General features: G+C 39.6%; 1 protein-coding gene across 1 annotated transcript; it reads right to left on the bottom strand.

The window, feature by feature from the left end:
- Nucleotides 1–1,048: 1,048 nt before the first annotated feature.
- On the bottom strand, nt 1,049–22,375 carry PCOAH_00041510 (Chloroquine resistance marker protein; the record flags this gene model as incomplete). Its single annotated transcript, XM_020060939.1, has 1 exon — nt 1,049–22,375. One exon carries the CDS (start codon nt 22,373–22,375, stop codon nt 1,049–1,051), a length of 21,327 nt encoding a protein of 7,108 aa, XP_019916426.1.
- Between the last annotated feature and the right edge of the window lie 976 nt (nt 22,376–23,351).

The raw sequence follows: 23,351 nt of genomic DNA, 5'->3' as shown, positions 1-23,351 counted from the left end.
GAAGAAGAAAGAGAGAATAACCTACCTTTCCTTCACTTTTTTCTCTCCAATTTTTTTTTTTTTTTTCTTTTGCAGGAAGATGAAAGCAAAGAAAGCAAAATGCAAGAAAGGAAGTAAAAAAAAAAAAAAAGAAGTATAGAGTAAAAATGGTGATGGTAAGGTAAGTTGTTCTCCTTCTTCTCTTTTTTTTTTTAATAAAAGAATGTAGTGTTATATGTAAGGGAAGGAAGAAGGCGAGGCAAGGGGAAGGTTGCTTCTCTCTTCCTTATTTTTCTTTAAAGAAATAAAAGGGAAGGAAATTAAGAAAAAAAAAGGAACAAAGAAAAAGGAAGAAAGGAAGCGAAAGAAAAAAAAAGAAAAAAAGGGAGGGTAATTCCTGTCCTTCCTGCTTCCTTTTTTCTTTACAGAATGCAATGTACATACGAGAAAGGACGATTATTCTTTTTATAAGGAAGGGGAAGAAAGGAATCATTTCTTGGAAAAGAAAAGAAAGGAAAAGAAGGAAAAAAAAGGAAAAAGGAGGGTAGGTTATTTCTCTCTTTTTTCTTTACAGAATGAAATTGTACATAGGAGGAAGGAAGGGAGGAAAGGAAGGTTGTGCATTCCCTGAGCGGAACAGAACAAAAAAATGTTCTATCAAAATTAGGTCTTTCGAACAATAATAGTGGTAGTACCACGAATGTAGGGGAGTAGACGAACGGGATGGGAAAAAAAAAAACAAACTAACAAAGAAACGAGAAAAAAAAAAAAAACAAATAAGCAACAAATAAAGGGTTAAAATTTAGCATAACAAAATGGAGCTCGATAACATGTAAAAAAGGTAATCACGTTAACTTCCAGACGTGGCAACATTAATGCCGTCTGGAATATGGTACACTCTGGATCTTAGATACGGCCCAGATTTTACGCTTAACGGAAACTCACATATATTTGAGGGGTATCACCTTGTGGTGTGCCATATCGGTGTAGCCTCTCTTCTCTATGCATTTGTGCAGCAATTTGATGAGTCCCAATGCGTGTAACAAACTGTGCAATTTTTCTCGTGCGTCTAATTCGCAGTTTTTAAGTAGTACGGAGATTTATGCACCAAAAAGGATAGGAGAAGGGAAAAGGCGTGCAGAGCAACTTCCTTCGATTCGCATTTAACCAATTTTGAAATATATAAAAAATTTTTTTTTTTATGTGTATGATGTTTCCTTGCGTGTTTTTTCTTATGTTTCAATTTGTCCATTTCTCTAGAATCTTCACTAATGTTCACATCCTTTTGTTGGTATGGATACATACCTTTTTTTTTTAATCTGCTCTTTTTTTCACCCCTTGGGAGAGTATCATCACGCAGCTTCTGTCCTTTTCCCACACGACTACTTGGGCGACTACTTGGGTACTTCCTTTCCCTCTCGCAGTAATTATTTCCATCGTGCAGTACGTCTTCCTCCACGTCATTTTGTCTATTGGCCTTGTTTTGTGTGGACCCACGCGCATAATTTTTGGTGTAGTAGTTGTTCACTTTGTGGTGCGTCTTGCACAGTTTGGTGGGCAAGGCTCGTCTGTCATGGTCACAATGGTTATCCACGCGATGGTGATTGCTTGTGTGGCGATATTTATGGTGGCCATTATGTCGGTCATGATGGTCTCCCTTGTCGGCCTCACTCGGGTTGTCACCCTGGTCTGCTTCCTGGTAGTCCAGCTGCTCATTCCTGAACTGCTTGTCAAAGTACCTTTCGTATGTGTTTTTTCGCATAATTTGCTTCAGCCTCCGGATGGAGTCGTCCTTTTTCCTGAAGGAGAAGTTCCTGAACTTGGGTTTCCGGTGGGACCTTTTTACCTTATGCACAGATCGGTAGAGTATCCTAATGTAGTAAGATGGTTTGAAGTCTCCCAACTGTCTGTACTTTTGCGGATAGAAAAATGTATGAAAGTTCCACTTGGTTTTAACTGGCTGGTCATCCTCCTTATCCCTTGTACTAAAATTTGACCGCTTGCTTTTTATTTTGTTTTTATTTCGACTTAATATGGATAGTTTTTTCTTCCCCTGACCATGATCCACCTGGATAAGCAGTATGTCAACTTTAATGATGCAGTTGGTGAACAGGGACCAAAGCAATTTATCCCTCTGGCAATAGCCCACTTCTTTGTTGCTAACCCAGAGGAAGCTTTTTATGCTGCTAGCGTTGTTGTCTTTGAAGGAATATAACGGAATTACAGCTACAATGTTTCTTTTTAGAAATTCTTTTTTTTTTTTTTTTTCATTAATGATATGATTAGAGAAAGACAGTGGGTATTCATAGTTAACAAATTTGGCGTATTCCTTAATGACGCTCATTTTTTTTGGCCTAACGACGGATTTCATAGTTACCGTTTGTATTTGGTTTAATGTGCCGATAAATAGAAAGGTGAAAAATGAGAGGATGCTATTGAATAATCCAAAGAATAGGCTGCTAAATGCGCTGAACAAACCATAGAACATAAGTTTTGCCACTGAAAGGAATATCTTGAATTTGTCTTTTTCCTTTTTTCGAAAACCTTTAATTTTTTTTATTGCCATGAATGGTTTATAAATCGTATTGACGCAGCTGATGGTGAGGATGTTTACAAATGATTGACACCCGTAGCATATTCCTTCCGCGCAATTGGATGGTTGATCTAGAATTTCATTTTGTAAAACATTGCTATTTGTGACGATGCTGAAATTATCTGCATTTCTAGAAAATCGTTCAAAGCAGGTACTCCAACTTCCACACAGTCTACTCACTCCTTCGAGGATCCCTGAAAGTAAGCTCCTTCCAAATCGGCCAAGTATGTTCAGAAGTAAAATACCAAATAAAAAAGGAAAAGAACACGAATCCAAACTTTTCTTTAAGTCCTTAATAAAGGTGTTGTAACCCTTTTTCCAATGCTTATAAATTATTAAAGGATTTCCAATAAAATCTACAGCCCCGAGAACATTGAACATTTGATTCATGCCAGGGTTTATATAGTCATTCATAATTTCGTTAAATATTAATACGTATAACGAACCACACATATTTTTTTTAACCTCTTTTTCAAAGTGTAAATGTGCGTCACTTATGTTAGGTATGTTCATTATAAGGACAACCAAAGCGTTCATCACGTTAGACTCCATTATTTCACTTTTCTTGTCGTAGCTTAGGATTCTATTTTTTATGTTAATGATTAATTTAATTTCGTTAATTTCTAATTTGGAGATAAATATTTTGTCGAAACTGATTAGGTTATTTTTCATGTTAATGTTTTGGATCTTCTTCAAGATACGTTTTCGATTGTTTAGCAAATTCTTGTAATACTTTTCGCAGGATTGCAGGTACTTGAGTTTTTTTTCATTATACATGTTGTCTGAGTTGTAGTTGCTCCTTAGGTTGTTTCGTTTTCTGTTATTTGAAGTTGTAATCTGGGTTAGCATTTCTTCTTCCCCGTGGGTGTACCCACCTGGGCAAGGCACGCCACTTGTATGCTTAAGCATGGTGTCTTTCCGTCCACCTGCACAATTACCTGTGGTGTTACCCGCGGGGATGCGCCTCTGTTTGTTCAATCCTCCCAAGGGGTCAGTCCCCTCAGCGTGACCATCCTGGTCACTTCCCGTGGCTGCCTGGTCTCCGCGGTTCCCCCAATTTTTGTACTCATTTATCATACTAATGTAGGTCCTCACGTCGGGCACCTCATTGTCTGATTTGTTAAAAAACCTATTGGAGTGGAAAATGTTGCTGCTAGTCGTTTCGTCGTGGCTTCCCTCCCCGTCCTTCTTTTTCGTCTTTTTCTTTCTCTTATTCGTCAATTTTTTCTCCTTCTCCTTTTGCTCATTGCGGATGTCGTTAAATTTGAAGTTGGCTATCTGTTCATATAAGTGATAGTCCTTCAGAATGTAATGCTTGATAAGCTCGTCCACTGGGCCCATATTTTGTTTGTACTCCAAGCTGTCATAATCGGTGTCCCTCAATTCGATGTTCTTCTCCAAGTTGAGCGAATTATAATTGGTCAAATCATACTCAAGAATTTTTAACAGTTCGTCGAAAATCTTCAAAATTTCGATGATAAAGTAGGAGTCCACATTTATACTCAAAGGGGAAAGTTTGATATTCACATCTGACAGTTCGAGGAAGTTCTTCATGTTTCCTCTCTTCTGCTTTACTATAATGACGTCCAAAACGGAGTTATGTTGTGCGTAGAAAAAGGAAGGGATGAACATTTTGTAAGAATTAGACAAGGGGTTATTCGTGTTTGGACTGATTAGCAGATTATCTTTCTCGAAATAGGAATAATCCTCGCAGGATTTGTTTTTAGTAAGTCCCACCGGCCTTAATATATTCCTAGAATTCATTTTGCAGTATTCATTTTCGTCCCTGATGTGATGGGAAAAGGTATCATTTGACTTTCCCCTCTTTGAGCGATAAAGAATGGTCATGTCCTCTGTGCGTAACTTCCTTACGAAGGTATTTCCTCCATTAGGTAGGAAGGCACGATCCTCATTCTGCTCTTGTGTTGAATTTTCCACTTGGTGGCTCTTCTTCAAATCTATAATTGGCAACAGCACATTCTTATAATCCGTGTTCTTCGTGTGGTTGTCTATTTGCAGCCATCCTATCTTTAAGTGAAACAAATCCTTGTCATTTATCTGTTTGTATACAACTAATATATATTCCATGGAGAAGTAGAGGATTTCTTCTAAGTTGTGGTTATTGATGCTTAACCCTACTCCCTTAAAAATGAAGTGCGCAAATATGTTTAAATTTAATGTGTCTTTTTTTTTTTCTTCCCTGTTGATCATTTTTTTCTCATATAGGTCTCTAATAAGGTGGGTTATCCGCGGTCCCTTATCAACAGAACGCGTGGTGCTTCTTTTTCTAAACAGGTTCAGTAAGTGCCATCGGTTTGCGTTTTGCCGCTTCTTCGGATGTGCGCGATTTTGGGGAGTGGTTATCTCGTGTCCGCCATGTGCATACAGTCCATTCGGGGTGTACTCCCCAGTTGATGCGTGCTGCCCCCCGATGGAATCCTTTCTGCCCTTGCGGCTCCTCTTCCGCTTGTCCTGCTTTTTGTTCCTTCCCCTGAAGTAAGCGTTCTTTATCTTGTTGCTGAAAACATGTAACGACTTGAGCAGCTTGTAATTGTTCTTACGGCTGAGGGATGCACTCCTGAAATTCAAAACGTTGCTTATAAGATCGTCGTAATTTTCGAACGAGAAGATGGTCTTCCCGTTATACGTTTTTTTAGAGCAGAGAATGTAAACGAATGCATCTCCCTGTCTCAATTTTAACAAAGTGACGTTGGTGGAGTTCGCCAAATCGATTATGTTTAAATTTCCATCATTTAAATTTTCCACTTGTTCTGAAAATCGTTTCAAGTGAAAAATTTTATCGTTAATAATTTTCGCATATTCGTTGTCCTTCAAGTAGTTGGTAGCCAAGAGGCTGAGGTAGTTGAGTTCGTTCTTCAGATTTATCTTCAGCGTGTTTGCATACCTCAAGTTGTTCTTACTCTTGCTGTTATTGTGGCCGCTTTTGTTGCCCTTCTTTTCCTTTTTATTTTGTTCGTTCTTCTTGCTCGAGGAAAGTATGCTGACCTTGAGCTTGGGATCCTTATACGGGTTGTAAAATGAGAAATTGAAGGCGTAATTTTTGAATATTTCGTCGAAGGATTTTTTCTTCTTTTTCGGAATTTTCCGCAACACTTCGGAGTGCTCATATATGCCTAGCTGTCTCAACTTAATGTTGTACTTGGTTAAATTTAAGAGGTAAAATGGCACCACATCGATGTCTTGGAAGCGCACAAATTTGCACCCCTTGTAGGTGGATATCTCCATTGAACAGCAGGTGTACTCATAGGGTATGCTACTTGTTTTTAATAGCTCTTTGGATATATTTAAATAAGTAACGTCGTTTTTGCCATGATTTTTTAGAAGGAGATTTAGTTTTTTAAGTTTCTTTTCTTCCTTCTTAAAATTTTCATTCGATACAACTGGATGGCGGAAATAGATCATGCTCACTCTGGTCAAGTCCAGCACTTCCGACCAGTAGAGAAATTTAAACGCGTCCACTTTTTTGTATTTCTTCACCATGTCATTAGGTCTCGTGTCGTTTTGATTGGCTCTCTCCACACCATCCTTCTCAAGGGAGTTCTGCGCACTAGTGCTGCAGGTGCTTTTCGAGGAGGACGACTGCTGGTGGAACATGTGATGGTTTTCCCGTTCGATGTTCACCAGGACGCTCAGCTTGTCTGAGATGTCATTCAAGGGAAGAACAGCAATACCTCTGTCGTCGGGTAAGTTACAGTTGGATAGTGGGTTGCCGCCGGTGGGGAAGTCACCCTTAGTTTTGGAATCATCCTCCCGCGCGCAATCCTCCTCCTTTATCCCCCCCAACAGTTTTTCATTCTCTTTCTCCAAATTTTCCAAGTACAACTCCTTCTGCAAATAATCATCAATGAGGTAATTGAAGCTGTTTTCAAAAATGCCGCAAATTTTCAACATAGCTTTTTTTTTAGACTGTGGGTGAAATTCGACAAATGCCCCTGGCTCCAAAATGTTATACTTAAAATAGGTGTAATTTTTAATATACTCCTGGAAAACGATATTCATCTTTGTGTTGTTTATTATAACTATGTAGGGTAGTATCTCCATAACAGTTGTTCGAAAGAAGGGCATGGGGGCGATGGACATATATACGCTGTACTTCAACTGTGGTACATTTTTATTTTTGTTTGAGCAAGTCAATCTGGTGATGGACAAATCTGTTATCCTAAAGTCTTCAGATTCCAGAGGTTTGTTAATATTGCTCCTGTAAAAGAAGCAGTTGCCTTTTGTTCTTTTCATTTGGTGAAACAGATTCGATCTATTCTTACTTATCATGTGTATATGGTTCGGTTCAACCTTCTCTGAAATGTCATTCTGGATGGGCTCACCACTGTTCTGTTGTTCTCCCTCTATTTGTTGATTGTCTATCTCTTCCGATTTTATTTGTTCGTTCTGCATGAGGGTACTACTACTTACAATTTTGTGATTCTTTTTTTTTATAATATTTCTGGTCCTTTTCAATTTCTTCCTTTTAATCATAAATTTCTTTAAAGGATAATTGATCCAGTTTTTTACTTCCTTGAGTGTTTCATAGGATATAACAACTCGGTTCCTTCTCATGGCAAATTCGCAGGGCAATAATTTTCGTACATATGGCTCGATCACTATCATGTTGTCGTTATTTATTCTTTTTAACGTAATGGGGTAGTTCAATCGGTTAATTACACAAGCTGAGACGAAAAATGTGCAGGACACTGAATATGTTGCATGGTGAATTTTTTCCAAGGAGATGTCTTGGTATCTGTTTTTTCCTGTTTCGTAAAATTCGTTGAATATGGCCCATATGGTTAGCTGTTTTTGTCCTTCCTCAGTTTTGGACGATTTATAAGTTTCTCGTTTTTGCTGAAGCTGATCATTTTTCCATTTGACGTTGTTTAGGTCTCCATATTTTATGTAGTCTTTTATTTCGCCGAGGGCCACTGTGCGTGCGTTCGCATACATTTTCCCCCTCTGTGAGGATTCATTATCTAGACTGTGACTGGAGTAGTTCGTATGTGTTATCCGGTTGGAGTGTACAACCTGGTCGATCTTCACTACAGCCTCGGAGTAGTTGCCCCCACTCGCGCTGCTTCCATCAGGGGAGCTCCCAACAGTCGCCCCATAATTGGGTATCCCTTCCTCCCTATAGTCAAGCGAGAAAAACGACGCCATATCCTCTTTCACCTCCTTCTCGAGGATGATTTTCTCCCGCCCCTTCTTATGAGGGTAGTTAATTGAAATACTCCTCGAATTGTATCCATCGAAAGAGATATTAATATTGTGAGGAACGAACGGTAGCTTTATGTTTTGCCCTGGATCAATCCTAATTTCGTGTATATCCTTATTGCCCTCTTTTTTTATAGTAACAATAAAATTCGTTTCTTCCATGTATATCTTCCCATTGGTATTTTCCGCATTTTGGCTGTTTTCCTTTTTTTTGTTTTTATATATGAACACATTTTTATCATTGTTAACTTCCTTGAGCAAAATCTCTTTGTCCTTCATGGAGACAATTTCTCCATTGTGTGTGATTCGAGTTAGGTTTGTTTTTTTCTCCTTCAGGTTGTCAGAAAAGAGGATGCTTCTCTTTGGATCTTCCTTCCTCTGCTCACTTTTGTTGTCTCTATTCTGTGGGTATTTGTCCGTAAAATTCTCCACCTCATTGCGCGTAATGTCTACATCTTCATCCTGCACACCATCCGTGTTACAGCGCTCCTGACTTGTACTTTGTGCATCCGTTTGGGCAGTATGGTAGGCATCACTCGGGGTGAGTCTCTCACTAGATTGGAGCTGCTCACTCGAGGCGAACTCCTCACCGCGGCAACACCGATCACAGACACTCTCGTCGGTTCTTCTAACGTAGGAGTCAACGACAGAGAGCGACTCATCAGTGGCAAGATACGTTTTCTGCCTATTGGAGCGCTCCACCGATGGAAAAGTGGTGTAAGTGCTAGTGCTCTTTTTCAGACTCTTAGTGGACTTTGGTTTGAGGACCTCATAGGTCAGACACATGGTTCTTGGTAATCCATTATTAATCATGAGGGCGTGATCAATACTTATTTGGAAGAAATTATGAGCGTCCTTCTTATGTAGGACATAATTGGGATTGTAGACGCTGATGATGGTGGACGTGAAGTACACCTCCTTCAAATTCATGTAGTTTAAATTGTAACTGTTGGATAAATTCGGATTATTTTTATTTCCCTCTTTTGTTAAAATGTTATTTTCTTTTAGCAGATGGTTTCTTAACCTAATTATGGAAGGTTTGAATGCCTTCGCCGTGTCGGCAAGGAAAGGTGAGTGGTAATTTAGCATATTGTCCAATGTTCCCTTTGTACACATATAATCTGCATTCTGATGGTCATTCAAAAAATCATATAAATCCTGTTTGTATATTTTTTCATTCTGTATTGAGAGCCATATGAATGAATTTTCTGCTACGAGCCAGTACAAAGGTATAGGGATTAATTTATTACTATTGCTCGATATTTTGATGAGATCCAGTCCACCTTGCGCATTTGCTTGCTCCTTTTTAAAGTACTCATTAAGAAGTGCCTGCTCCTCAGAATTGTCTTTATCATAATCGCACAAGGAATTTCCATAAGCGGAACTGTTACTTGGGGTACTTTCCATGGAGAAAATCGAATTGGACAATGACGACAAGGTTATGTTGGACAAATCCGTCATGCTCACTGACGTGGTTGAAGTGTTCTTAGCTACGCCCAGTGGGGGTGATGTCAATGAGGAAGACGCGGCAGAGGAAGCGGACGACGATGCAGATGGCTGGGAAGATCTCTTGGCGAAACTGAAAAATGAATCATTTATGGACATTATATTTCTGTACGGATTGGCTTGTCCAGAAAAATCCCTAAACTTTTCACGAGAGAGGAGACCATTTTCATATTTGCTAATCCTTTTATGTTTCGACTTTTTAAAAAACTTCTTGAGGTAAATTTCTTTAATTTTTCTTTTAATAAATCTCTTCTGTAATTCATGCTTTTGCTTACTTTTTCTTCCTTTTTTTCTTTTCTTCCTCTTATATTTCAAAGGTGCTAATGAGCTAAATTTGATATCACCCGAGATGTAATGCTCTACGGAGGACAGTTTCATTAATGGAAATATATTCTTAATGCATTTCCTTCCATACAAGTAGGACTTATGTTGAATATAGTTGATAGCTTTTTCTTTGTTATTTGTGCTTTCATGGTAAGGATTATTCTGACTGTTCATTTGGTTTGTCCAACTGCTCCGTACGTCATTTTTACTAGTTGTCTTTTTTTTTTTTTTTTCCTCACTGAGGGTGTTATTTTCTGCCACACTATGTTGGATAAACTTCTCAATTTTTTTATCAATTTTTAGCGTGTACGTTGGTGGGGGGGAAGGTACTGTGTTGTACTTGTGAAAATACTCTTTAAAAATTCCATTCCGGTTTGAATTTCCTGGTACTGATTTGAAAACATAAAGTGGGAAATCTGTATTATTCTTAACAGCCACGATAGATGACAGGAAGAAGTCATACTCCTGTTTTTCTTCATGACTGATTCTGCTACTTGTCCGGAAGAATATGAACAAATGATTTCGTGGTTGTGGAATGTTGGCAGGTTTCCACACTTCTTCTTTATTTGTATTAGTATTCCTTTTCGAGGTGTAATTAGATGGGTATAGAGTATGATAATTACTTTCAACGGATAAGTTATCCATTTCTAGGAGTTGCTCATTGTATAGTTCTTCCTCCACTTGTGCGTTTATATTTGGAGGTAATCTCCTCTCTGGAATGACCAACCGGATAATATCTTCATTCTCATTCCGCGTGTTGAGTATGCTTGATGGGATGTCATATATGTAATTAAGTAGTCTGAATCGGATTAGGAAGAATTTCACTTTTCCATTTTTGTGTGTTGGCAAATCTAGCGATTCGTTATTACTTAATATTTTCCACTGGTACTTGAGTGCATTTCTGCTGTGCGTCGTGGACGTGTCTGTGTGATCCGCATTCAGATCATTCGGGTCGGACGAATAATTGTTTTTTTCTTTTTCCTTCGTGAGGGTGTTTTCTCCACCAGGTGAGCGATTGTCACTGCTCCTTCTTCCTTTTGCATGCGAGGTACGCTTCGAACGGGTGGGATGATTCTGTCTGTCTCTGTTCGTTATCCCGCTGTTTGGCAATGCGGCGTGTCGGCCAACTCCACCTTGAAATAACTTCTTCCTTGATATCCTATCGATGGTGGACAAGAGGAGACTCTGTTTATTATCGCAATATTGCGTCCCCCCGAAGGAGTTCCTCCTTGCCTCCGAATAGAGGCCTTCCCTCTCCTCGTAGGACAAATCGCTCTCCTCCTGTATGGTGCATATAGCAATAGGCTGACCAAGCAAATTGTTAATCTTACAAATATTATTCATTTCAAGTCTCTTCTTCCTCTTAATATAGTTAAACAATTTAATGTGAATGAGCTGCTCCGAGGCAGAATCAGACTTGTCCACATTAAATTCGTTTTCATACTTGGCTAGATAGTCCCCTGGATACTGGCACGAGTACTGATAATTTCTCAAAAGCTTCTCCAAAATGAACTCTCCAAAAATGTACGTGTCTAGGGATCGATTTACGCTATGCAGGACGTCAAATTTGTTATATCTAAATAGGATGTGATCATTTGTAAGTAGGGGAATATCCTTGTACTGTTCGTCATGCATGACAGCGTAGCATTTTGGCCAACACATGGACGTGTACGTGTCATCCATTTCGCTGATGTTTTTCTTCTCCGTATTGTTGTCCTCATATTCTGTTTGGTATATGACATTATTTGTATGTACATTTTTGGAAGAGAGTTCTTCATTTTTGTCGTTTTTTCCTCCCGGAGGAAGTTTTTTCATGTTTCTCTTTTTGTCTATCTCATTTATGTGCCTGCCTAGAAGCAGACGCGTTCTCTGTGTTATTATAGAAAAAATGACACTACAGCATAGGGAGAGGATATTATCCAGGATGTTAAAATTGAGGTTAATATTCAGCCATGAGAAATAGTAGTACAGATGTATTGGAGACGTTAGGTCCTTTTTCACAGCTATAATTTCTACACGCACAGGTTCGACAAATGTTTGGTAGGAATTTTCCTTTTTGTTAAAATTTTCACAGTAGACTAAAAATTCGATCTTACATTCCACATTTTTGCTCTTTTTATTCTCGTTGTAATTTTTTAGATCAGTAAACATGTATTCATTATTCATGAAGATTTGATTTCCGTTTTGATATTTTCTGTTTTCATTTTTTAATTTGCTAAAATTGTGCTTTGTATTACTCTCCATTCGGTTGACTCGGTCCATTTGACCCGTTTGACCCAGTTGGACCATTTCGGTTTCCTTTTTTTTAAAAAATATCTTCTGGAATATTTTCTTTATTTGTACATAGAACAGTTCAATGTTTTTTATGAAATTCTTCCTATTGAATAATTTCCTCCACCCTTTGTTTTCTTCTCCGCACTGGTTCGAGTCTGACAAGTCGTTCTTCAAATGGTTTCCTTTGGCTTCATCTGGAGGAATTTCCCCCCCCTGTGGGGTCATAGCATTGGTAATATCATCCATTTCCCTGGTTATGTCTGTCCCCCTCCGATTGTCATTCTGCTCATCGCTTTTGCTACACATGTATATTTGGCTTTTATTCTCATTTGGGCGTTTCAATTCAGGCGGCGTGGAAGCAGACCCCCTTTCGCCATTTCTGGCCCACACTCTGTGCGAAGTCTCACGTGAGTATACCTCCTCATATGATGCCCCTTCCAATTGGGCATTCTTCTCTCTACCAATTTTGCTGAAGCGGTTGGAAGAGACCTCCGAGTTTCTGCCCAAGCGGATATCCGGTTCGAAATGCATGTCATCACCCAGACAGTGAGTCGTTATGCCATCTTTTCCACTTCTCCCTGGGGAAAGGTCCCTTTGATCATCCAGCAATTGGGAATTTCCTCCTCCTCTTACTCCGTCTGCCCCTGCCCCTTCTACACTCTGCTCATAAATGTTTAGGGAATATAAATGGAAGGAAAAATACTCGATGACAAAATTTAGAGAGCACCTATTGTAGGCCGTGTTCGAATCCCATACTTGCAAAATTATTACATCGAAATTGACGTTACAATTCATTTTGATATTTTCTACAAAATTCATCATAAGCATGTTGAGTGTGTTGGAGTCTAATGGTAAATCCGTCTGACTTTTAACCCTTTCGTTAGAGTCCCTGAGCGTCATGTTCATGTCATCCTTTTTTTTTACAATGTGATTTTCTGAGTTGTGTCTAAAGAGGTGTTCCCTGCTCGGTAGGTCAAATCGATTCTTTTCATTTTGGCTAGCTATAACACTCTTTACGGTTCGAAAAGTTTTTACCCCGTCGAGGTTGTCCCCTCCAGCGGATTTCACTCCACCGAATGGATTAGAATGTGTCTTACCTTCAGGGGTTAGGCAAAAACTGACGAATAGTCTACTCAGTTCGTCTTTCTTGAAGGAGCGGATTTCTTCTTCCAAATGGTGGCGCTTCGAAAGTGGGGAATCCGCGTCACTCAGCGAATATGCACTTGACATGGCGCTTGTAGAAGCATCCATAACATTGAAATAAAAACTATCACTGAGTAGTAGGTCACTTGTGTGGTCATAAAAATTATCATTCGTGGATGTACCTCTTATCAGGAAGTCCTCTTCTTCTTCCTTCTCCTTCGATGAGCATAAATCGAAGAAGTAGGTCGAAAAGTCCAGTAGTATGTTGCATAGCTGGTTGAGTAGGGTTAACGCGTTAGAATCCACATTCATAATGATGGGTTCGAAGGAACAGTTGACGTCTATTCCTTCCACTTCGTTTTGAACCAGTAGGCTATCCTTCTGTGCAATTTTTATGCTCGTTATTTTATTTATCCCTAAACATCTTTGTATCAACATTTCTGGGCTTGGTATTTTCATTTCGAAGTTTAGGTTTACTCTGCATGGTTGTAGGAGGATGTTATTGTAGGGCACATTGTTCCAATCGATGTAGGCCCTGAGGAAGGGGCTTCTTGTCACTGGTCTACTTATAGCACTAGTAATTTGGGAAAGAAATATATTCATATTTAGTATGCATGGGAGGTATGAGGACACTTGGATAATCCACTGCATGAATGTGCTTTTCACAAAATCGTTTGCGTCTAGTACTTTATTCAAATTGGAATGACCCAATGCGTCCATAACTTTAATTTTTAGTGCCTCCATTTGGTCGTGAGGGTTATTTTTCTTTTCCGGGTTACTCGAATTGTTGCTGACCGTTTGGCTGCCTTGGGGAAACTCCTTCGTGGGCGTATCCCTTAGCCAGCGCACCCGGGAAGAGGATTCTCCTTCATTGCCGTTATTGCTGCTATCATCGCCACTGTTTCTGTTACTGCCATCTCCGGAGTATTCCCGTGCGGCTTCTTTTTCCTCCCCCCTCTCTTCTAAACTCTCCTTATAGAGCAAGAAAAAAATCACAGACTTCAGGCACCCCTTCGTCGCCAAAACGTAGGGTTTATCGATGTTGGCGCCTTTGCACCACTTCATTTTTTCGCGAAATTTAAACCTGTCTGTTCTTTTCTCTCCATCTTCATGATTATCATGTTTGTCACTGAGGCATTCCCCGTTGGGGTATTCTCCATATGGGTATTCCCCTTCTGGGGGAGATCCGTCCCCCTCCATCTCGTAACGACTATAGGGATCGCTCCCCTTCCGTTTTTTCTTCCCCCGATCGGCTCCTTTCTTCGTCCGACTGCTAATGGAATTCTTTTTCCATTCCTTCGCTTTGTCGACCAAACTTGTCTTTCTCGTTTGTCTTCTTTTAACGTTTTTCCCACCGTTCGGATATGCCTTATTCGCCTCCTCACTCAACAGGTAGGAATTTTTTCTTTTCTGCGGAACCCTAACAGGGTCTAAAGCTACCCATAATTCAAAGTAATTAATTTCGATGTCTACATGGACATAGGGGTATGCCTTGCTTTTACAAACTTCCTTTGTGTAGGCAGTATAGTCTAAATTTTTTGAATGGAGACAATCGTGACAGGTGTTTAGTTCGTCCAAGTCGTTAAGGGGTATGCTTCCTCTCTTCGTATTATCGGCGTGATAAGCAGGGGGGTAATTCTTCTTCTGTAGTAGTTGTTCATTTGGGGGAGGCCATTTGGAGCTACTTCCGTGCATTATAGAGTGGGACCCACTGGAGGTAAATTGCCTCCCTTTGTGAAGATCACCCTTTACACTATATGCAGTTAAAATTTTTTCGATGTTTTTTTTTTTATTTATTTTGTTAAAGGTATAATTAAAAAAGTAGTTTTCGTGAAGTAGGATTTCCTTCAAGGTGGTATTAATGTCTTCCTCATTTTCAATGATGATTGTGTTATACTGGTTGGAACAGATAGATTTATCTTCTGTTATGAGATAGTATTTCTCCATCGGGTCATCCTCCGCGTCGATGTAGGTTATTTCATCTTCGTTTGCAGCGTCAACAGTTTCGTGTTCCTCCCCATTTGGGCTGCTCTCCATTTCGTTGCACTGAAACATAACACTGTACCGGTTAATCAGACTGTCCACAGCAATTTTGTAGGTGCCATTTCCAGAAACGATTGTATTGCTATGCTTAATGGAGATAACGTCATAGTTTATGTGTTGAACTTTTTGCAAATAATCTAAATGGATATCTTCACTGTCCTCCAGTTTTCGATTTATGTCCTCCTCAATTGTGTTCATTTGTGGTAGCAACTCATTAATGCTTAAAAACCACGTTAAAAATTCATCAATAATTTCCCAAAATATTTTCACCTTCGTTCTGTTTAATATGAATTTGAACGTGTGGTTATTTTTAAATAGGTAGCCAAAGTAGAGCAACACTAGGTGTGTCTTCTCCAGGTCCGGCAATTCGATGTTGCTTATGGAGTAGTCCAAAAAGGTGTCCTCCGTTTCGATCATTTCGTTACTTTTGAGGGGATCCTCACTTGTCCCTTTCTCTTTAGTTCTGTTCACTCTCTCTATCTTGCGTGATTTTTCCGAACGGAGGAAATTCTCCCCATTTGGGAGCTTCTCCCCACTTTTGTACCTCCCCCAACTGCGAGAATTCACCCCCGAGATGCGCTCCACCCTGTCCGTGCCGAACTCGCTCCTGTTGACAAACTTCAAGTCGCTATGATAAATGGAGCTCATGCTGAGCAGCGTAATGTTGGTCTCATCCCTCACGTCCACCCCATTCATGGAATATAAAATGTATGTGAAGTTATTTTTTTCCACCTTTGCAACAAAAAATATATCTGAAAAAATGAAGGTGCACAGCGGAATGGCATACTGCATATTATTGAACATATTCTTTTGCATATTTTCGTTAAGCGCAATGAAGTTTTTGTTATATAATAAATCATCTTTGCTTTCCTCCACGGTGAGGTTTGTGTTGTCTTTCCTGTGGAAGTCATTCATTTCGTGTTCCCTTAATGTCCTTGTCAAATTGTGCAGCGTGTTATCTCCCTCTTCAACCGCTATGTGCTCATCCTCATCCTGGGCAATGGATAGTTTGGCCTTATTTTTTCCCCTACCAAATATAGAAGATACTTTATTCTCCAAGTTGACACCATTTTCTGTTAATTGAAATGTATCAGGACTTCTAAACTCGTTGGATTTGTTTCCTCCCTTTAGGGGGCTCTTCCTTTTCCAGAAGCGGATAAATATTTTCTTGATAGACAGGGAAAAGCTACACGTAATGCTGAAATTGTTATGAGCTAACCTTTTTTTAATGTTCTCTATATCTTCTAGCATTTTCTTCACTTTTATTTTTTCATTATCATCCAGCGATTCGTCACTGTCATAGTTTTCGAGCAGCTCAACCCAGGAATCATCGTCTGACGAGACTTGTGTTCGGTGGTCCTCACCGTTGTAGAGGTGATTGTTCATTCGTTCCATCTGGTTTGTTTCCCTCTTTTTTTCCCTTTTTTTTTTTTTTTTTTTTTTAACTTTTTCTAATTTGTCTTTTCTCTCATCCTGTGATTTTTCCTGCCCGATGGGGGAAGAGGTGCCACTGTAGCGGTAATTCTTCTTCACCTCGGTCAGATTTTTGCCATTCCAGAGGAGGGAATCGTCTGACTGTTCACTTAACTTTGTGAAGGAGTCTCCCAATTGGTTTCCGTTTTGCTTATCCTGTTGGTTACATTTGGTTGTCCCGGCTGCGTCCACTTGTCCCATGCGCCCTTCTGTCACGAAATAATCACCGTGATTCTCCAACCCCCCATGATCCGTACCTTCGCCAAAAATTCCAGCCAAATCTTCTCTTAATTTCGATATGGACAACTCCTGTGTGGTTCTCACGTGACTATCACTTAAGTACCCAACGAGCGTCTCCCTCCTCTGTCGGCTATATTTACCCTCAAGGGGAAGTATCTCATTTGGGCTTCTTAACACTTCTGCTGTTCGTCCCTTCCTATATGGTGCCAATTTAAATATGGATGACTTCTTTTTCCTAAGTGAGTATCCACTTTTGTCACGTTTTTTACTTTTTCTTTTTTTTTTTTTTTCGCCATCTATGGTGATATCCTCCTGAGGGGCCTCCGCATGGGTGTCGTCCCTCTGGTCGAACTTTCCTGCTTTGAGCTTTTTTCTTCTCTTTTTAACTTTTGCATTGAGGCTAGCAGAATGGATAGGACTAGCTGTATCACTGTTTGTGGCCATTTCGTGTGTTTCCTTACTTCTGCTAGGGTGTCTTCGCTTGAGGTGTACCGATGCAGCACCAGATTTTCTAAACAAAGACACAACCGGTTTGTCCTTGTGAGCATTGGCGTACGCCTTGTAGTATTTTTGGTTCAATTTACACATGGACTTAATTTTTTCTTTTAAGAAGAAAATATTTCTTTTTTTATTTTCCATCTGCTGCGTGTTGTAGTGTCCATAAATGTAGGAAAAAATGAGAAAGAAAAACTCCACGTCGTAATCGCAAATATTGATATACATATTTTCTTCGTTAAGCTTACAGATAAACATGGGGAACTTTGGGTTGAATTTTAAGTGACACAGGTGGATGGTGCAGGACGCCTTTTCACTCATGGAGAAAACATAATTCGAAGATTTATCGTCACTTTTGTCGTAGTTTCCACTTTCTTCGTTAATGTATGAGTAGCTATTTTGTATGTCCTTATCATTGTATGTGGGGTCGTTTGATGATTTTTTGTACATGTCGAGGAAGTTGTGATTCACCAACATTTCATCCTCCTCTTGATATTCATTTGCACATGTTTTAAAAAAAAAGGGGCTGTACGTTTTGTCCATGCAGTAGGCCCCTTTGAGGTTGCCAATGTTGTATGATGCTCCTTTTATGTTGCTCTTTTCTACATCCAGGCGGGCCTGCTCCATGGAAGCATTTTTCCTATTTTTTACAGCTGGACAACTGGTGGACCTTAAAAATTTGTTACTCTTCCTTTGTTTGTAATTTGAGAGGGAAGAATATTCACTGTCTGAGTAGTTTTCATTTCTTTTTAAGTTAAAAATTTCTGATTTTTTTTTTTTATCAATGGAGTTGTACGGGTTGTTATCATTATTGTCATTGTGTTGTGTTTCATCAGGGGGGTGACTTTGCTCATTGTTACTTCCTTGGGAAGTGTGAGATTGGCTACTTGCATCACTTTTACTCACTCCTACTTCTCCATCCCATGCGAATGTACTTCCCCGGTGGGAATTTCTATGTAAACCATTTCCCCGGTTGAGGTTGAAGGAAAATTTGTCCCTTCCACCCTCCTTTCTATCAAAGTAAACTTTACTTTTCGAGTGAAATAAGATGCGGTAGGGTCTTATAAAGTTCTCATCCAAGTAAGTTTTATAATTCCTCGCTGCGTGGTCCCAGTTTAGGATACGTCTTACCTTTATTCCATCAAACTGTACGAAGAAGGAGTCATACACATTTTTGTTAGTGACCGATTCGTCGTAACAAACCATTCGTTGTGTTAGCTGAGTAACGATCTTCACAGGATTCAAATTTAAGCTGTATCCCTGCACTTCTGACCCTTTTCCAGATTTCGTAATGACAAAGGAAAGTATCTTTTCAAGTTCCACATCTAAGAACAGGTTCGTGTGTGTGGTGTAGTTATCTAAAATATCGTTACAGTATCTAGCGCCCAGTTGTAAAAAGTATTCCTTCTTATATGAGACTGTTTCTTCTTTCTTCTTTGACAGAACTTCTCTAACGTCGCAAAAATGAAAATAATCATCAATAAACGATTTAACGATCTCTCCGTTTATATTAAATATGGAGTCAGCACAGTTGTGCAAAAAGAGTCGATGGTCTGGCTTCTCCAGAATGGTGTAGGACTGATTATCATATCTGAGATAAATGGACGGGTCGGATAGGATGATATTATTTAGCTCATTGCAGTAGATGTTATTGTCCCTTTTTGGAAAAAAGAAAAAGTTGTCTTCCACCAAAAATTTCAGCTTCTGTCTTAAGCTCCCAAAGTTCAAGGTGTCACTTCGATCTCCCACTTTCGCATAATCATTCCTACGTTTATTATCCCTCTTCAGTAAATTGTACTTTTTTAAGAACTCAAAATTATCCACATTAAATAAAAATTTTTTGTGATAATTTTCGTAGTTGTCTTTCTTACCTGCGTTGGTCAGTATGTACAGTACGTTTATGTCTGGCTTGATATACTTGTTGTCTAAATTTTTAACTACCAAAAGTAATGTTAAAGGGTAAAGTTCTAAATCCATGGAATTCTTCAACTCGTGTGTGTTTGATATTTGGTTATGGTAGTGAATGCACTGCATGAGCAGGGCATACGTTTTGACGAAATTCACTGTTCTGTTGTTTACTTGGTTGCACGTTTCTACCGTCACCAAGCAGGTACTGTTAATGATGCAGATGTCTATACAAATGTCTATGGTGAATATTTTTTCCCGGAAAGAGTTTTTAATTTTATTATACACCTTTTGATTTTTCATCAAAAGTTTCAGCACGTGTATACTCTCGTTCGCAACTTGTTTTAATTGATTATCATTTCCGTCTGCACTGCTGTTTGCATGGTCTTCCTCCGGGGAAGCCTTATCTGGTACAGCGCCATTTTCCACCTCATCAATGTTAGTGAGGTTGTGTGCTTCTCCATCGTTATTTCCCCCATTCGGAATGTTTTTTGTATCCTCCCCCGTGGCGCCGCCCCGCAACTCCACCTCCTTCCTGAACTCCTGCAGCTTGCAGAAGGCCTTACTCCTCAACAAGTTAATTATATTTATAGAATGATTGTTTTCGAACTGCTCGCAGAATCTCTCTGCATCTAGTTTCTCCTCCTTGGAGGTGTGCGTGTCTAGGAGCTTTAGAACCCATTTGTTTATGTAAGCAATTTCGTCTTCATTGTCCGCCTTGACTTTCTCAAACTGGGAGAGGATTCCTGCCTTCCAAACAGAGTACGTAACAAAATTTAAGTTTATCCACTTGACAAAATTTAATATTTGCTTATCGGAAAAAATTATTTTTATATTCTTCAAGGTGATGAAGACACTTAATTTAGGTAGACATTCTTCAAACTCCTTTTCACTTCTTCTTTGTATGCCCCAGCTTGAGAAGCATCGAGCAAAGGGAAGCCGCCCATGGTCTGTTGGAATTAAACTGAGATAAATTTCACCATACCCTTCAAAGCAATTTGGATTTATTACATACTCATGCTTTATATTTTTTATAAGTTGTAAAAAGAGATAAAATGTGTTCAACTTTTCTTTGCTTATTTTGTAGGTTTTTTCGTACATTAGATAGACTGATTGTATTTTTTTTCTTTTTCTGGTGCGTATTTTTTCTTTTATTTCGTTTTTCTTTACATACTTTGTGAATTTTTCCTCTTTCTCGAATTGTGATTCCGACTCGGCTGCGACGTACGATTGGCTCCTGCGTTGCGCATCTCCAGGTCTCTTCATACCACCACGTCTTCCCCTGCTGGTTCTCATTTCCGGGTCACTCGCAAAGTTGAGACAAACTGTACTATCACGATTTACGAAAAAAGGGGATCCTCCTTCCCCGTCTGAATTTTGCTTACAATCGTCAACCGCATAGTGATACTTGTTCGCTCCGCAATAGGTTCTCCTATTTTGTACGCGTACATATCTCTTCTGCTTCTTCACGTCTCTGAAGGGGGTATTACCACGCTGTGAGGTATCCCTACCAAGGTAGACATTTCTACAGATGGAATCCGGGTCGGAGCCATTTTCCCTGGTGGTGAAGTACCCATCGCTGATGATGATCTCATTGGTGGGACTTACCACGTCATCACTGCTTCTATTACTAGTCCGATTTATCAAATTTTTATTAATAACGTTGGTGAATGAGTTTAGGGAGAAAAAAGACACCGCTTTGTTGAGGTAATTTTGACCTTCCTCCTTGGCATCATTCGATGGGTGCTTAACTGGGGAGTGGATATTCATTAGGTGATTCTTCCTCTGTTCGCCATGTAGGGAAAAGTCATCATTTTTCCTGTTCATATTTTCGTTCCTTTTCCTTTTACGCTTGATCATTTCATTTTTCTTTCCCTTAAGGACCGGATTTTCTAGAGACTCTGAAAATTTGGTGATGCAGGCAACCCAGCTGACGTCATTGTCGATGCCCAGGTTGTGCTTAACTGGCAGTATTTTTTCCTCCTTTTTGGAGAAAAGGTTAAAGTTGTAAAAGTTACTAATAGATAAAGAGCACTTCCCATCTTTCTTGCCCAAGCAACTACTAGCGTTATCAGCATTGGTGTCTGTCAGGCTTCCCTCAATAATGGGATCATGCTTCGATTTTTTGTGATCATCCTGATCGTTTCGTAATATCTGTTTATTAATTTGGTGAATTTTTTGATTAAATTTGCTCATACTTTTTACATCCAGCTCATTCCTCCTCGTTCCTGAGAAGCTGTTCTTAACATTTTTAATAATATCTTGGAAGTCGTTCAAGTTTTCTTCATTCGATTTGATATTTCTCACTTTGTTGAGGTGTTCCCCCTTGTTTCGGCGTCTGTGTGTAGCATTATTCGAATGTTTTTCCCCTTTTTTGTCGCCCTTTTTTTTCCTTTTTTTTCTTTTTCCCCGTGATATAGTGTCTTTTTTCTCCTGGTGGGAAGCAACATCGAAGGAGCTAGAATTGTTCATGTACAGATTATCCCATTGTGTATGGTACTTTCTGTTCATAATTTTTTTCATATCCAGGTAATCCATATAGAAGCCCAACTTTTTAATCGTTATCATATTTATCATGGTGTTATTAACCAGTTCATTTTTTTTGGTGTAATAACCATCCCTCTTGATGGGCAACCCATCTTTTGGTAAGCTTAAGAACAATTCTTCGACACTGATTCCAAAGGAAAAACAGGAAGAAGGATTGCTCGTGAAATCTTCTATCCGTATATGTACATTCTTAACTGAAATGTTTATATTATTTATTGCGGAGAGTAGCATTTGCCAGATAACGCCTCCTTCTATGGAACACACAATAGCCCTATACTCTGAAGATAGTAATAAGTTCTTCTTATTTTCTATATATTTCTCCTTGTATAATTTGTCGTCGAAATATTTTGGCGGGATGGTTGACAGGACCAGGATCACATCTTCTATGTACACATTGATGGGATTCTTCATGAAATAAAAAATTGGTAAATTAATTTTAAAGTATCCAATGCACCCAAAGTTTAGTCTACATGGGATATCAATCATATCAACAACAGACTGCTTTAGGTGGATATTTGTTAGCTCCAACTTTCCGCTTAGGAGGTCGCTTATCCCGAATTGCTCGTCATCTATTCCGTAAATAAAGGTCCCCAGCACTTTGTTGAGGATGTCTGAGAGGAATTTCTGAAACATTTTTTCGGCGGGTTATGAGGGGGCGGTGCGGTGGAATTGGGGACAGTTGGCTTTCAAGGTGGTTTCCAGTAGGTGCCTCTAAGGTGCAGTTAAAAGGTGTCCTTAGAATATGTGCCTGTAGGTAACGTTCCTGAGCTGCGATTCTAAGCCGCCACTCTAATCCACCCTTCAAATTGGGGTACGGACTGGAATTTGCCTCGACCCCCTTGCGCGCGAGTAGCACACAAATCAGCCAATTGGCCTTATACAACAAGATTACCGCGTGACGGGTGCTCACGCGTAGATAAATGAATATGCGTGTGTACATGCGTACATATGCGCGAGTAAGTATGTATAAGCATACACTCACCAACGTGCATCAGCGGGGGATGTCCGCTCGTGCATTGACTCCCCCTTCGCCGGATTAATCACAAAAGAAGCGAACTCTGTGTTGGGTTACAAAAGAGTAAAGAATCAGTTCGTCCAGTTTGCGCAATTTGCACAGATCTTACCGCACGGGCAGCTTACAAATTTCACCCCTTTGAAGCGCGGAAAGGTTTGCACTTTTGTTCTAAATTGCAACCATAGTGCCACTTTAAGCTTTCCTTTTAGTGGTGCCGCTCAGAGTGGCGATCTGTTCGTGCGTCCGCGCGTTTATCTTTTTATCTGTTCATTTGTTTATTCATTTGTTTGTTCGCTTATTCACGTATTTACGTGCGTGCAATGATCGCCCTCTCGGAAAAAAAGTTGTAAGAACAAAAATTGGAAAGCGCGGGGGCAGAAAAAAATGGCAACCAATTCAGGCTTACGCACCAAAAGGGGGTGATAATTCCCGTCCAGCAAGCCACGGGAAGCACATAAGCAAATAAATGCAGCATACAAATGTATGCGTAGAGAAGAAATTGTTATTTAAGTTCGTGCGCACGTATGTTCGTAAACAATTCGTCCGCGCTACTTAGAAATGAGTGGAATGGTCAGATATTATGCGTACAATACA

This window comes from Plasmodium coatneyi, chromosome 12 (genome assembly GCF_001680005.1).
Source record: "Plasmodium coatneyi strain Hackeri chromosome 12, complete sequence".
Taxonomy (NCBI): domain Eukaryota; phylum Apicomplexa; class Aconoidasida; order Haemosporida; family Plasmodiidae; genus Plasmodium; species Plasmodium coatneyi.
The sequence above is the reverse complement of the archived record's forward strand: the minus strand, read 5'-3'. Positions and strand labels throughout refer to the sequence as shown.